The following is a 14,540-nucleotide window of genomic DNA, read 5'->3' as shown; positions in this document are numbered from 1 at the left end:
CCAAGACAAACTAAACACACAAAATTTATTGGTTTCGAAAACAATTGCTTTAAAGCCAATTGTACATTGGGGGCAGGGGAAGATGTGGATTTCATATCTTCCAATGCCTAGGATTGGAAATAATGCAGTGGCTCATCAAATAAGATTAGTGTATTTATAAAATTAAGGCTGAAATCCTATGCACATTTACCTAAGAGCAAGACACACTAAATACATTCATACCTCGGGTTGTGAATACAGTCATGCCTCGGGTTGTGATTCATGCGGGAGGCACGTTCGCAACCTGCAGCACCGCGTATGCGCACACGTATGACGTGATTTGGTGCTTCTGCACATGCGCGAGCACCGAAACCCGGAAGTAACCCGTTCCGGTACTTCTGGGTTTCGAGCGGTCCACAACCTGAAAACGCACAACCTGTAGCGTTCGCAACCCAAGGTATGACTGTACAGTGTGGCTTTACGTTGAGTAAACTTGCATAGGAACATGCTGTAAGACTGCAGTCCTATACCCACTTAGCTGGAAGTCCCATTGAACTCCATGGACTTCTGAGTAAGACATGTATAAGACTGTTGTCAGTCACTTAAAAACCTTCTTTAAAACAGGAAAATTGACTGCTAATTATTTCTTTGCTGGAAAAAAGCTGCAAGTTCCAGCAATTTGCATACTTCATGTTTGGTCCAAGTTTATCTTTCGTTATCTTAAGATTATCTCCATTTGAAGAAGTAATACCAGCCACGTAAACATCAATACAATTCCAAAGCAGAGTGGAGGAGGGGAAAGCACTTTGGTGTCTTGCATTTAAGAAAACAGGTAAAAACATGAACATCAGAATAATATACAAAAAACCCTCCAAGCGACCAATGCATTCTGAACAGTGTTGGAAAGCCTTTCTGGTTATAGAGAAACAAGTTAACTAGACAAAAGAATGAAGTCTAGATTTGTTATCACAATAAGTTTTCTTTTTAATATGGTCTGTGACAAGCAATATCAAAGATGCCAACTCTCAAGCGCCATGTTTGGAAACCAGACAACTTTCAGCAACAACACAAAGTAGGCATATTGCAATTTTAATTAAATATGAAAACATGAGCTGTGTACATTATTTTTCCCTAAAAAACACAGCAATTTCAAAAAGTTTTATTGTAAAATATTTTCATGAAACAAGTGAACCAGCAATACATGCACTTGTGTGCCTCCGCCTCTCAAAATAAATGTGATAAGGAAATAGAGACAGGTGGGGGGGGAGTGGCGCTGGGCTTGGGAATCTTAGGATGGAACGCAACACGGAACTCCATTTCCTATGTCTGAATGGCAAGAAGAAGAAAAACAAACCGTATACATTTTGTGTAATACTTTTAACATTTTCTATTTACGCGTCAATCTTGGAGAAAAATACTTTTTTTCTGTAATAAAATACGTTTGCTGATATGTAACTTCTTTTTCTGCAGAAAATAATTTTGTAAACCGTCATCTTTTAGGGGCATGGTAAACTGTTTCATTTCAACATTTCCCCCTCTGCTGCCCCCACCCCAAATGGGATCTGGGATCTGAAGTGGAAACAGGAAGGACAGGGGGGAGGGGAGAGAAAAGGCAGAGCAGAGCCCGTTTTGCAAACAGAAAGAAAAGTGCTCCTGGATGGGAGAGGGTAAGGATGTGTGGTGGATAGATAGGTAATAGTTAAAGGTCACTTTCGCCATAGAGAGCTGTAGAGAAAGACATGTAGTCCAGGGCACCAGGTACAGAATCCAGCCCCGTATAAGGTGCCATTCTAGCAATGCAATATTCAGCTTGATCAGGAGGCAGTTCCCGTCGCAATTCATCCACAGTGATATAATTCTGTAAGAGAACAGAGGGGTGTCCTTTTTTATTTTAACTAGATGAGGCAGGCACAATTTTATTAATGTAAATTGTAATTATTTCCATATTAAATACAGTCATATCTTGGAAGTTGAACAGAATCCGTTTCGGAAGTCCATTCGACTTCCAAAACATTCGAAAACCAAATCGCGGCTTCTGATTGGCTGCAGGCAGCTTCAGAAGCCCCGGAAGCCCCATCGGACATTCGGGTTCCAAAAGAACATTTGCAAATCGGAACAATCACTTCTGGGTTTGTGGGGTTTGGGAGCCAAAACGTCCGAGTTCCAGGGCATTCGGGATCCAAGGTACGACTAGTGGCTTTATTTGATATGCATTTTCTGTGTTTCTGTTGCTTTCCAATTGGGGTGCAGCATCTTTTATAATTTGTAATATTAGGACATGGATGAGGAACCTTTTTGGCTCCACAAGCCAGATCCTTATCCATCAACTAATGTCACAAATTACATCAGGGGATCTGGTGTTTTGAAGTCCTGAAAGCAGCAGGTAGCAAGGTGTAGCTAACGGAAAGTCCCCTCCCCCCCCCGCTTCATTTTAAAGGAAAAAATCTTCCTGTTAGCAGGACCTTGCTGTCTGCCATGCGGAAAACCTACCTGAGCAGGTTCAGGTGTGTGTGAGAGAGTTCCCTGCAGAGAGTTCTCACATGCATCCAGACCAGTCAGGATCACCCTGCCATCAGCCAACGTGCATATGAAGTACTGCTTATTACTGGAGGCTGCCTTAAAACACTTTGGAAAAGCGGTGTTTGCAATGCTCCTCCTTTTAGCTTGTGGGCAGGCCGTCTCAGTGGGGTGGAGGGGGAGACTCCTCTCCCTCATCCTGCTGCCACGACCCCAGTGGAGTAAAAAAAGAAGAAGTGTGACCTCCTTCAAACAGCACTTCTGGAAAGAGCTTTAAACTCCACCCATCAGCTAATGAGTAGGGATTAAAGCCTGCTCCCTTGGCTGTATGATCCTGTTCCCTACTGGGAACAGGGTGTACGGCCAAATGCAGGATTAAACCCTGTCTTCTGACGACACTTGTGACCAGTGGTTGTGTGGGTTGGAGGGAAATGGCCTTGCAGGCCAAATTGGGCCAAATTACCATAAGCAAAAACAGGTTATATTAATGTTTCAGCCAACCTGAAATAAATTACAACACATTCCTAAAATCTTTATTTGAAAAATCCAGGTTATATTTTTATATTTCAGCTGTCACGGGGAAGCGCTGACATGTAGCACAGTTCAGCGAAGATCAGAGAGAGACAAGGCCAGACAGGAAACTTGCAGCTAGCAGTTTTATTAAGAATCAGACTCATGGAGACTCATGACATATGCTCCCTCAGCATAAGCTGTTGCTTAGGGTGTCTTCCTCCTCCCCAGCTAGTCTATTTTCTGTGTATCATATCCTTCCCTCTGCCTACAGTGAGTTCCAAGGGACCTACTCTGTGTCTGCCTAGTTTTCTGCTCTATTACATAAAGCAAGTGCCTTGTTTTGGGAGTGGGAGAAGGAGTTGGCAACTTTTCAACTCCAGTATCTCCCAGCTCTCTTCCTCTAGGGGGTGTTTGGTCATCCAACACCAAGACACCAACACCGGCTCTAAATTGTCTTCCACTGCACTCTCCCTGGGGGGCATCTTGGTCAGGCTGTTTCCACCACTCCTCATCTAGCCAGTCCCTGACATCACCAATCCTAAAACCATGTAGCGCACAAAAGTCTGAACTCACTTTATCTCCAGCCAGGATCTTGAAAGAAGCCATAACTTGGTCAGCTGTGTCGGTATCTGCAGTTTCCCGGGACATGAAATCAATGAAGGCTTGGAACGTCACTACTCCGATGCGGTTGGGATCTACAATGCTCATAATTCGAGCAAACTCCGCTTCACCCTGGACAAAGATACAAGAGTTAGCAACAACTCAATCTACTGGTGACAGGAAAGGATGAAATAGGCATTTGTTATGGAAACACACCATAGCCTTTTGCAAACTGGCCACCCCCCCCAGTGATGTTTTGGACTACAACCCCCATTTTCTTTAACAATTGCTGCTCTGGTTGGGCCTGATGGGAGTTGTAGTCCAATCCATCTGGAGGGCACTAAGTTCGGGAAGGCTGTTCCAGAGGCATCGAGGATGTAGCACATGAAGAATTAATTGAAGTAGTTTGACTGCATTTGAAGTTATAAGGAAGACAAGCTCATAAATGTTTGGCACCAAGTAGTATTCTCAGCACTGACACCCAAAGAATGGGGCTGCTACCCCTTATCACAGGTCTGATAAGACAGCAACCAATGGAAGGCAATGGCATAACTGCTTCAGGTAGAGACATTCCTCAAGCTCCAACCAAACACTGCCCAAATGCCATATTATTGTGATGCTGCTGCTGTTGAGTGTGGGCAATGCATGGCATCAAGTCCACAAGAAGCTGCTGTGTAGAAACACCCTCTTTATAGGAAGGGAAACACAATAAAAGTACCTTTGACAGTTTCATGGCTAGGAAACATGGTTAACAAAAGCTGATCTCACTGGAGATTAAGATTCACCACATTTCACATCTTAGAACTGGGGGCTTGAGAACTGTAACATGTTCACTAGCAACTTCCTTTCCCCTCTTTATAAATTTTGAGGCAAGAATAAGCCTAAGGGCCAATTTGCATGTTATTGCTGAATTCCCCCTCCTCTTTTCTAGCCCATGCAAATGGGCTATGCACATGAGCAGTGTAACATGTGGGGTAGCAAAATTCATGGAATTCAGTTGCAGCAACTTACATGGATGGGGCAAGCTCCAGACCAAAGATTTGAGATCACAGAGTTTGATGAAGATAAACACAGTGGCCCTGTGACAGCTAAAATTAGTAGTACTGCCATATATGAGATTATATTATGAGGCATCCTGTCTCTGTTGATCTAAAGAATGGATAACTTTGAAATATACACTTCTTTGGAAAATAGCACTGCATTCTTAGTACTACTAATTTTAGCTGCCACAGGGCCACTGGGACTTATGGGTGGAATATAGGCAGTATGGGAAGGCACAGACCGTCACCATATCCTACACCCCTTCAATTGATGGCTATAAAGTGGTGCCTCGCAAGACGAAAATAATCCGTTCTGTGATTCTCTTCGTCTAGCGGTTTTTTCGTCTTGCGAAGCAAGCCCATTGACGGATTAGCGCTATTAGCGGCTTTTAGTGGCTTTTAGCGGCTTATCGGATCAGCTGATAAGCGGCTTAGCGGCTTAGAAAAAAGGGGGGAGGAAAAAAACCCCGCAGGAACTCGCAAGACATTTTCGTCTTGCGAAGCAAGCCCATAGGAGATTCGTTTTGCGAAGCACCTCCAAAACGGAAAACTCTTTCATCTAGCGAGTTTTCCATCTTGCGAGGCATTCGTCTTGCAGGGCACCACTGTAACTAATTTCCCTTCCAACGACTTCTACCAGCATAGCTCCAGTTCCAGAAAAATGTGAGTATACAGTTGCCCTGTGGGACTGCAGTTCTGTGTACACTTTCCTTGGAATAAACACCGCTAACTACCGTAGGAGTTTCTTCTGAGTAAAGATGGTGAGCCTTTCACTGTGAAAATATGAACTGTTCACAAAATGGCAAAGACGTGCCTAGAGAGAGCTGTGTTGCTCATCGACAATGAAGTCACAGAAAATATGCACAGAGTATTTAACAGAAAAGGTGCCCAAGACTCTTGTGCAGCTGCATCCCACACTGCATGGTTAAATGGTTTTCATCTGTTGCTTGATATATTGCTGGTTTTGCAGTTTGTTTTTATTGCGAATAAATCCAGTTGTTTTTATGGATTTGTGAGACCGACACAAAATACCATTTTTTGCCAAAGGGGAGCTTCGAAAATGTTTGAATAAAAAATCCCCTTAAAACAGGATTCAACTAATGAATCCTGTCAAGTAGCAGCCCTGAGCAAGGATTTCACATGTGTCATAGGGCTTTCCCTGCCTTTTCTCCCCCTGCCCCAAATTGGCTCTGGGGGCAGGGGTTGAGAGAACCTCTGCAAATGCATGCAGGGAGAGGAGGGGACCCTTCTGTCTGGCAAGCCAAAATGCTAGCCCTGATCATTGAATTTCTTCCATACCAATGGATGTACATAATGAAGGGGGGAAAATCATTTTTTGATAAACCAACTCTCGCAGTTTAAATGTGGGAAAATGGACTATTTTTACAGCAGAAGGACAAGTGTGAAGGGTTGTTGTGTGGGCTGCTCACAATGAATTAGCAACAAATGCATAATTATAATGCAAAAACAAAGCACAATGGCCATGGGAGAACAAGGCTTGGACATTGTTTTGTTCTACTTATTCAGAGGTCAACCAGGAATCAGTTTGGATTATATTCTGATTCTTCTTCCAAAAATAAAGTATGAAGTCAATCCAGTTTGTAAATAAATATGCCACTGATGCCATAGATTTTATTCACAAGTCACGGGACTGACAAAGCTTTACCTGGGTTCACTAGCAGTATGCCCTTTTCTCGTTTAAGGGTCAAATATACCATTGTGAATGTAAGTGGCAGGTGCTTCTACATTACCATATTGTAACCAATGGAGATAAGGCAGGTGCGGAAATCTTCAGCATCCATCATGCCAGTCTTCTTCTACACAGTCATAAAGGGATAGAAGAATGAAAGGGAAAAGAGAGGAATAGAAAGTAGAGATGAACTCATGGAAGGTGTTAAAAGAATGGATTTGCATGAAGGAAAAATGGAAGATGAGATATATTGAACAACAAAAGAAAATATGAAAATAATTTGAAGAAAACAAAGAGATGGATTCATTCCATTGAAAATGAAGGAGCAGATGAAAGTTTAAGAATCAACAACAAGAAGAAAAAGGTACCGATAGGAAGATAATTTTTTAAAAAATGGAGAAGAGAAAGGAAGGCAAGAAGAGTTTTAGGGAATGAAGCAAATGGAATGTGTAACCGAGAAGAGAAAAATTGATTTGACAATGCATAAAGAAAAGAATGGAATTATGACAGAACATACAACAGTATGCAGAAATATTCACAATAAAATATAAGAACATTGACAAGACGGATTAAAACAAAAAAGAAGAGAAGGGAGAAATATGTTATTCCCTTAGGGTTGGATATTTGCCTGAGTTCCTTGCTAGCATTCAGTACCTGTGCATCGTTTCCAATATCGTAACCCAAGCTGATGAGACAGGCTTTGAATTCCTCGGGGCCGAGCGTGCCGGAGTGGTCCTGGTCAGGCAGTGCGCCAGCCAGCAGGGCATGCAGTGCCAGGGGGGTGGTGGTATAAGACAGAGAAGAGAAGGAGGACAAGAAAGGGGCAAGGAGAGAAGGAGGAGGAGGAGGAGGTGCACCATGCAGCAGGTGGAGAGAGATTGGGGGAGAGAATGGCATGCAGGAAATAAAACAGGGGAAGAAATAAAAAGTGCACAAGGTTAGATACTGTGTTCACATTTCGTATTGTGCTAATGCTGCCTTTTCTTTTTTTCTTTTTGCACTTCTTTCTCACAAAACATGACCATGCCAGGGACAAATGTTTGCTTTGAAGACTGCTTTTCATTAGAAACAATTACATTTTCTTCAACAAGTTTAGAAGCAAAACATTTAGTGAGCCACCTGGACTGCAGAGAAGCATTGGACACATTTGGAATATCCTGTTGCTGAAGCATCTTTGCGCTTAGAGGAGCCTTGGATTTAGAAGAACATGTGAGTTCATGTAGTTTAGAGTGGCCCCAACTCTGCAGCCATTTTTAGTCCAAAAGTTTATCTTTGCAACAGAACTTGGACCGAGTCTCCTGCTTGATGCTCCCTGCACTGAAAACTAGACCTTTGTCTTTCATTTAGACGTTTACCCAGAGATATGACGCAACATTAACTTGCCTTTGTATTTTCTAAATTGTAAAAAACAAACAAAAACAACTCCCATAGTGAATATAAGCTACATTAAAATGCGAGTGAGATAGAGGACTTGACAGAGCACGCCTAAAAGCTACACACTATTAGCGCATGAGGTGACTACATTTTTTACAGCCATTCCGTGCAGCCAGATGTCTTCCTTTGTGCTGTTGCTGACATAACAGTATTTTGCCTGGATTCAGTGGCTTGAGCTGAAGATTGTTCCATGCAAGGTTAGCCTTGGTCTTTTTGAGGCAAAAACCTTAAGAACAATCCAGAAGGAAGAACGTGAAGCACAGACAGTGTGGCCTGAACAAGAGGCTTACTGACAGCGATACCTGACCTGTGAGCTTACACATGTAGAATATTTGTACTGCAATGAGTTATCACTGTACATTTTCTAAAGGATGGATAACATACAAGAGCTTTGCTAGGAAGTGGCATGTAATCAAGTTCAACAAACAAACAACCCCACAACCATTAGCTACTCTCACGGAGGCTCATTAGGTTAATGTGGCCATTTCTATTAAATCTGAGAAGGGTTTGAAAATCAAAGAGATAAGGTTTTTAAACGTTTGTGTTAGCATTTCCTTTGAGTCCCCAAACGCTTTAATGTTAATGGACTCTGCCACATTTTTAAAAAGTTTTACTTGAGCTGTGGTTTCGCAAGGAGAATCTGAGGCTTGGTTTCCATTCGCTTCTATGGAGAAACTCTCTGAAGTTACAGGCACTACTAATCTCCACCATCCCAACCACCCATGCCACTTACCCTGTCAAAGTGGTTGAAGGAGGCACGGAATTCATTCATCTGCTCCTGGCTGATTCCTTTGGCATCCCGAGTCAGAATCTGGTTTTCCACTTCATTGGTAGTCCTAGCAATGGTTGTGAGGAGCTGCTCCCAGCCCACTCTGATGTGCTGGAGGAGAAAAAACGATTTCCCACCTACATTTCAAGTTGAGAAGCAGCACCTGGAGACTAGTCAAAATGCAGTGAAGTGATTGTAGACTTGGAAAATGTGCTGCCCAGTAGGGAGAGGAAGCACATGGCGATGCTGGTTGCAGATAATGGGAGTTGTGGTCCAAAACATTTGGAGGGCTCCACGTTGGGGAAAGCTGACCACGTTGGGGAAAGGGTAGGCCTAATCCAGCCCACTAGACCTTCCTATGCAATCCACAGCACTCCCGTGGCTTCCCCAGGTGTGTGCACCATCAGAGAAGTAGGGAGGGCATCCACCGAATGGTACTTTGGGTGGAAGGTTTTTCCTCTACATGGGAATGAAAATTGCCTATTGCTCCTCAGCACTCCAATCAGCTGTTCTTCCTGATCAAGGTATCCTGGGTAGAGAGGTTTAAACTGCCTGGCACCCTGTGATGGAGAAGAAAACCACCATCACCCACAGCTGATGTGTGGACCAGCCAAGGAGTGGTAGGCAGTTTTCATCCCTATTGTCATGCACTGGAGGTTTAAACCTCCCCACCCAGCCGGCTGCAATGGGGATGAAATCGGACCCTCCAATGCTCCTCAGATGGTCTGTGCCAATCAGCTGAGAAATGAAAAAAGAATGATTCGCATTCCCATCCTGGCACTGCAGTAGGTACGGAAATGTCCTCCTTCCTAGCTGATCTGCATTGATCACTTGAGGAACTGGGGGCGGGGTGAGCTTTCCACTGGAGCAATGCAGCCCCAAGCCCAGGTTCCCACCCCACATTTAGACAATGCTGATAAGAAACTGCTTCTAACACAGAATTCCTTATTAATAGATTGAATTTATATACTGCCCTATACCCGGAGGTCTCAGGGCAGTTCACAGGGCAATCACAATATAAAAAATATATTGTCATGCTATTTACTTTAATAGGTAATTCTTACCAATTAAACAGCTGGCAAGCTCCAGCGACTGCCCACTCACATTTGCATGGACTCCTCAGACTTGGAAAATGTGCTGCCCAGTAGGGAGAGGAAGCACATGGCGATGCTGGTTGCAGATAATGGGAGTTGTGGTCCAAAACATTTGGAGGGCTCCACGTTGGGGAAAGCTGACCTAGGTTTCCATTTAAAACAAGGGTAGGCCTAATCCAGCCCACTAGACCTTCCTATGCAATCCACAGCACTCCCGTGGCTTCCCCAGGTGTGTGCACATTGGTGTGGACCATCAGAGAAGTAGGGAGGGCATCCACCGAATGGTACTTTGGGTGGAAGGTTTTTCCTCTACATGGGAATGAAAATTGCCTATTGCTCCTCAGCACTCCAATCAGCTGTTCTTCCTGATCAAGGTATCCTGGGTAGAGAGGTTTAAACTGCCTGGCACCCTGTGATGGAGAAGAAAACCAGCGACTGCCCACTCACATTTGCATGGACTCCTCAGACTTGTCTGCAGTGTTGTTCCTACACTTTTAAGGTTGTTGCCTCAAACCTGTAACCCCTTATGTGCCAGCCAGTCCCCATTATGTGAGGGCCTTATTCCTCACAGTCAAAATAGTCTATCTTGGCTGCAGACTATGGGCCTTAAGCAAAGGTGAATCCGGTGAGGTTCCAGACTGTGCTATTGAACGTTAAATCAGTCACCCTCTCTGTCATTTGCACAAGTCAAGGCTTTAGCCAAAAGTGTTGTGTGTCAATCTCTGTACACATCTGCATGGCTGGTCAGTGCTACTAGTTTAGCACCCTTCTCCCCAACATCAGTTTAATCAAGAGCCGGATTGGTTGGCTCAGGGTATTACTCCTTGCATGCCTGGGCTATACCAGCACAGACCTCCCCTGGCCTTTACCTCCATAGTGTAGTTGGTGTGCTTGTTGTCAAAGATGAGCGCCTCTTGAATCTGTTGGTGATCTCCCTCCAGCTGATCAATCTTTGGTTTGTAATTCACAATGCTCTTCTCGTATTGCCGCAGGTGATTGAGTTGGTCCTCCAGAGTCCCGTGCATCTCAATGGAGATGCGGCCAATCTCCTGCACGAGCCCAAAGGAAATGAGCAGATGAGTGACAAGTTTCAACATGTAAAGCGTTTGTCTGCAACTGTTCCCTAAATGGACTAAAACATGCTTTAACCACAGGCCTTGTCATCTCAAGGGGAAAAGAGCTTTGCTTGCAGGTTTTTCAGAGAACAGGTAAACAAAACCGAGTCGCTGGAATAATTCACTGCAGCTCTACTGAGTTAAATATTTAACACCAACTGAAGACCTACCCAGCTGTGTTAAGGGCTTTCAGAGGATAAATTTGTTTCCTTTTCAGCACAGTTACAAAACTATCCTAATCCCTTGCTCAGTGCTGCTGGTGGAATTAGGTGGAGGTGTCCCTCCGCTGACTGGGGCCATTGCAGAAATCTTCAATATGGCTAAAGCACAGGCTGTTGGGAAGCTGTCATTGGTGGTGTTCCCACCAGTGGTAACTAGTATAGGGCTCTGAAATGAGGCATTACAGGTGTGGGATGGAGGCAGAGCCGAGGGGGGGGGGGTAGGCAGTGATAGATCCACTGGATCCATTTCAAAGAGGGGAGATGATCTGGCCCAGGAAGAAAACCTCAAAGCCATCCACTGTGCCTAGAAACGTAGCTCAAAAGGAAGTCAGGAGGAGCCCTAAGTTAGTAAGTTCATTTATTGGGTGCGTATTACAGATCAGTTATACCTGAACCTAGCAGATCTGGAGCTACACATTGTTTTAAAACCATGTGTATTATGATTGTGACCAGATGCCCCTGCATGTACTCAGACTGTAGGCAAATTTAAAAAACAACAGCCAAACAAATATGCACAGCTGCACGTACAATGTGGTCTGAAGCTACAGTCAGTTGTGGTGTATGTGTTTTAAAACCAATCTGAAGCTAATTCAGATGGAGCAAGTCTGGAACTTGCACATGCAGACAAAAAATGCAAAGCACAAACTATTCCTAAGGCACATCTCAGTTAGTTTAGTACCTACTTAATTTAGCATTCTATTATAGAAAGCCACCCTCAATAATTTCTTGTCTAAGAATGGTTTTTAAATAAGAAGTAACCACTGGCCATTGAGTATCTTAAACAAAGAACATGTGTATTGTGAAGATTAGTAAGGAGAGAGGAAGAAGGGCCACTTTGCAAGTAAAGCTTAGCACAGATATACTGGCTCAGGGGAGGGGAGGCGGAGATTGCAGCCGCTTTGTTCTTCCCCAGTCCTTTAGCTCAGCACAGTGTTGCAGCTAAGCCAAGACCATGGTTAAGCTCTCTCCTTCTTAGCCACCGTCTGTAGCCAAGGTTTGTTCTGGAAGCTAGCATGTTTGCAAAGTCCCAGTAAGTAAGCCATGGTTTGGGTTTTCATGCTGTGCAAACCAGGCCAAAGAGAGTGGTGACTTCTCTCAGCACAAATCCTTTTCACTGAAAGGATGAAAAGACAATGCCCAACTAGGAGGCTCTCTCTTCAACAGAAAAAATGGCAGTTTTAAGTATTAGCAAGTTTTTACCTCCATCTTGGTTTGGATCCAGGGCCCAATGACATTGGCCTGAGCTCCAAACTGCTTGCGAAGTCTCTCATTATGCTGCTGGCGTGCATGTTCTTCCATCAAAGCCTGGTCCCGCCTGGGAACTAGTTGTCTCACCTTCAGCAAATATGAAAAAGCTTAGAAAAATCGAGCTTACTGCTGTTAAGCCTTAATAAACACAAAGCGTTCTGAAGTCAGAGAAGCCAAGTTCTGTGCACTGTTAATCAAAAGGATAAATCCAGCCCTCTTCTGAACAAGTAGGTATTAAAATAAAAATTTCCATTTAAGTGGATTAATGTCCACAAAGAAAATTAACACCTCCATATCTATTATAGGTGAGACGCAACATCGGAAATGTCAGCAGATCATCCAAAAGTCAAGATGGAATGCCAATATTTCTGTTAGTGCTCCAAATAAATTAATTCTACTTGGTGGGTGCGTTGGTGACTTAAGTCACCAGGCCGCTCAATAAATATATATTTCACAGGCGGAAATTATTTCCTACAGCACAAGAATAAAACTGAGTTCAGAATTACCTTTTATAATCTGCCCTGTGGATTAAAAAGGTAAAGGTACCCCTGCCCGAACGGGCCAGTCTTGACAGACTCTGGGGTTTGTGCGCCCATCTCACATCTATTGGCCGGGGGCCAGCGCTGTCCGAAGACACTTCCGGGTCACGTGGCCAGCGTGACAACGCTGCTCTGGCGAGCCAGAGCCGCACACGGAACGCCGTTTACCTTCCCGCTGGTAAGCGGTACCTATTTATCTACTTGCCCCCGGGGGTGCTTTCGAACTGCTAGGTTGGCAGGCGCTGGGACCGAGCAGCGGGAGCGCACCCCGCCGCGGGGATTCGAACCGCCGACCTTTCGATCGGCAAGCCCTAGGCGCTGAGGCTTTAACCCACAGCGCCACCCGCGTCCCCCGCCCTGTGGATTACTTGCATGCAAACCAAGAGTCGAGATATTACATTGCAGATCTATGAGAATTTCAACTAAGGCTGCAATCCTATGCACCCTTACTTGGGAGGAGCTTCATTGAATTCAGTGGGATTTACGCCCAAGTAAAAACGTCCGAGATTGAGCCGCTTGCCAGAATTCCAAAAGCAGGTTTCCAACCTAGAAGAATAATTGCCAAGCCTAGAAAGCAACTCACGTGGTCCCATTTGCCATTGATTTCCTGTGGGGTGATGGTGGTGTAGGGGTTGGTTCCTGCCATGTTGACATGGTAGGTCTGAACGATTTTTGACACTTCGTTGTGGATTCCTAGAATGGCCTGTCGCTCCTTGTCTGCATCTGGCAAGGTAGCTTTGAACTGTTCATGGGCTGTGGTCAATCCCTGAAGGAAACAGAAAACACAAAAACAATTTTTAAAAAGAACAAGCCCATTCCCCACAATACTGCGTTATAAAACACCAGGATGGAAGAATCTGTGTGTGGAACAGAACATTGGAATAATTTAAACAGTGTCAGGGAAAGACTCTCTTTTCTACAAATGAGAATTATTAAGGCAGGGAACTGCACTGGAGCAGTGGAAAATTAAATTGTGCAGCAATTAAAACTTCCTACTGCATGACCACTGAAGGACACACTGGAAAGATTTTAAGGCAAGAGTGCCAAAAGCACATTTCCTTTTTAGAATTCTTGGAGGCCATTTTCTTACGTCAGTTAGGGGTTGGGCTCTAGCATTTCTGGGTTGCAGGCAGGGATGGCGAAAGCTCCCCTTTGGTAGTAGATGGTTTAGCATAGGAGAAGGTAAAGGAAAACTGATTCAGAGCCCAAATCTATACCTGTCTATTCAGAAGCAAGCCCTGCTGACTTCAACATGGCTTCTTGTTCCATATGTTGGTGTGAGACTGCTGGCTTACTTACTGCAGGCATTACTTACTTAACTGTTCCGAATACTTGTTTTCTGAAGAGAAAGATGCCTAAGCCCAAAGGGATGGCAAACTCTGGCTCTCAAGATGTTGTTGGACTACAACTCCCATCAAGCCTGACCTCTGGCCATGTTGGCTGGGGCTGGAGTCTCACAACACCTGGAGGGCAAAGGCTCCCCACTCCTGCAGTATATCAGCTGATCTTCAAAGCCTGTTATATTATTACTTTTATTTTATTATTTATTAAAGTTGTTGAAGGACGACAGGGCAGTTCCTCAATCCTTAGCACAGGGAATGGCTATGACTAACCAGAGGTGAGAAAAGTACTTTTTATGTGTTCAGGAGGCACTTTTCCCTGCACATTACTAAACATACGCCAGGTTTTTTTTTGCCATGCTGCAGAAAACAGATTAAGTTGTTGAGACCTGGAATTAATGTAGCTCTGATCACTGAATCAAAAGGGTTAGGTGAGAACAA

At 44.2% G+C, this 14,540-nt stretch overlaps 1 protein-coding gene across 5 annotated transcripts in view; it reads right to left on the bottom strand.

The window, feature by feature from the left end:
- The window catches only part of ACTN1 (actinin alpha 1), a 91,332-nt gene continuing 76,792 nt past the window's right edge, over positions 1 to 14,540 (bottom strand). For 2 of the 5 annotated variants that reach the window (XM_082231245.1, XM_082231244.1), the window contains exons 15-21: positions 13,343 to 13,525; positions 12,173 to 12,307; positions 10,506 to 10,685; positions 8,507 to 8,653; positions 6,401 to 6,466; positions 3,583 to 3,741; positions 1 to 1,837 (exon numbers count right to left, since the gene is read on the bottom strand). In XM_082231245.1, coding sequence (XP_082087371.1) covers positions 1,679 to 1,837; positions 3,583 to 3,741; positions 6,401 to 6,466; positions 8,507 to 8,653; positions 10,506 to 10,685; positions 12,173 to 12,307; positions 13,343 to 13,525 — 1,029 coding nt within the window. In that variant the 3' untranslated portion in view covers positions 1 to 1,678. Of the gene's footprint in view, positions 1,838 to 3,582; positions 3,742 to 6,400; positions 6,467 to 6,993; positions 7,075 to 8,506; positions 8,654 to 10,505; positions 10,686 to 12,172; positions 12,308 to 13,342; positions 13,526 to 14,540 lie in introns of all 5 variants that reach the window. The other 3 variants (XM_082231243.1, XM_082231246.1, XM_082231247.1) reach the window with 2 other exon arrangements.

Source organism: Podarcis vaucheri, assembly GCF_965113315.1.
Source record: "Podarcis vaucheri genome assembly, chromosome: 1".
NCBI lineage: Eukaryota > Metazoa > Chordata > Lepidosauria > Squamata > Lacertidae > Podarcis > Podarcis vaucheri.
Note: the sequence above shows the minus strand (reverse complement) of the source record. Positions and strands in the feature narration are given on the sequence as shown.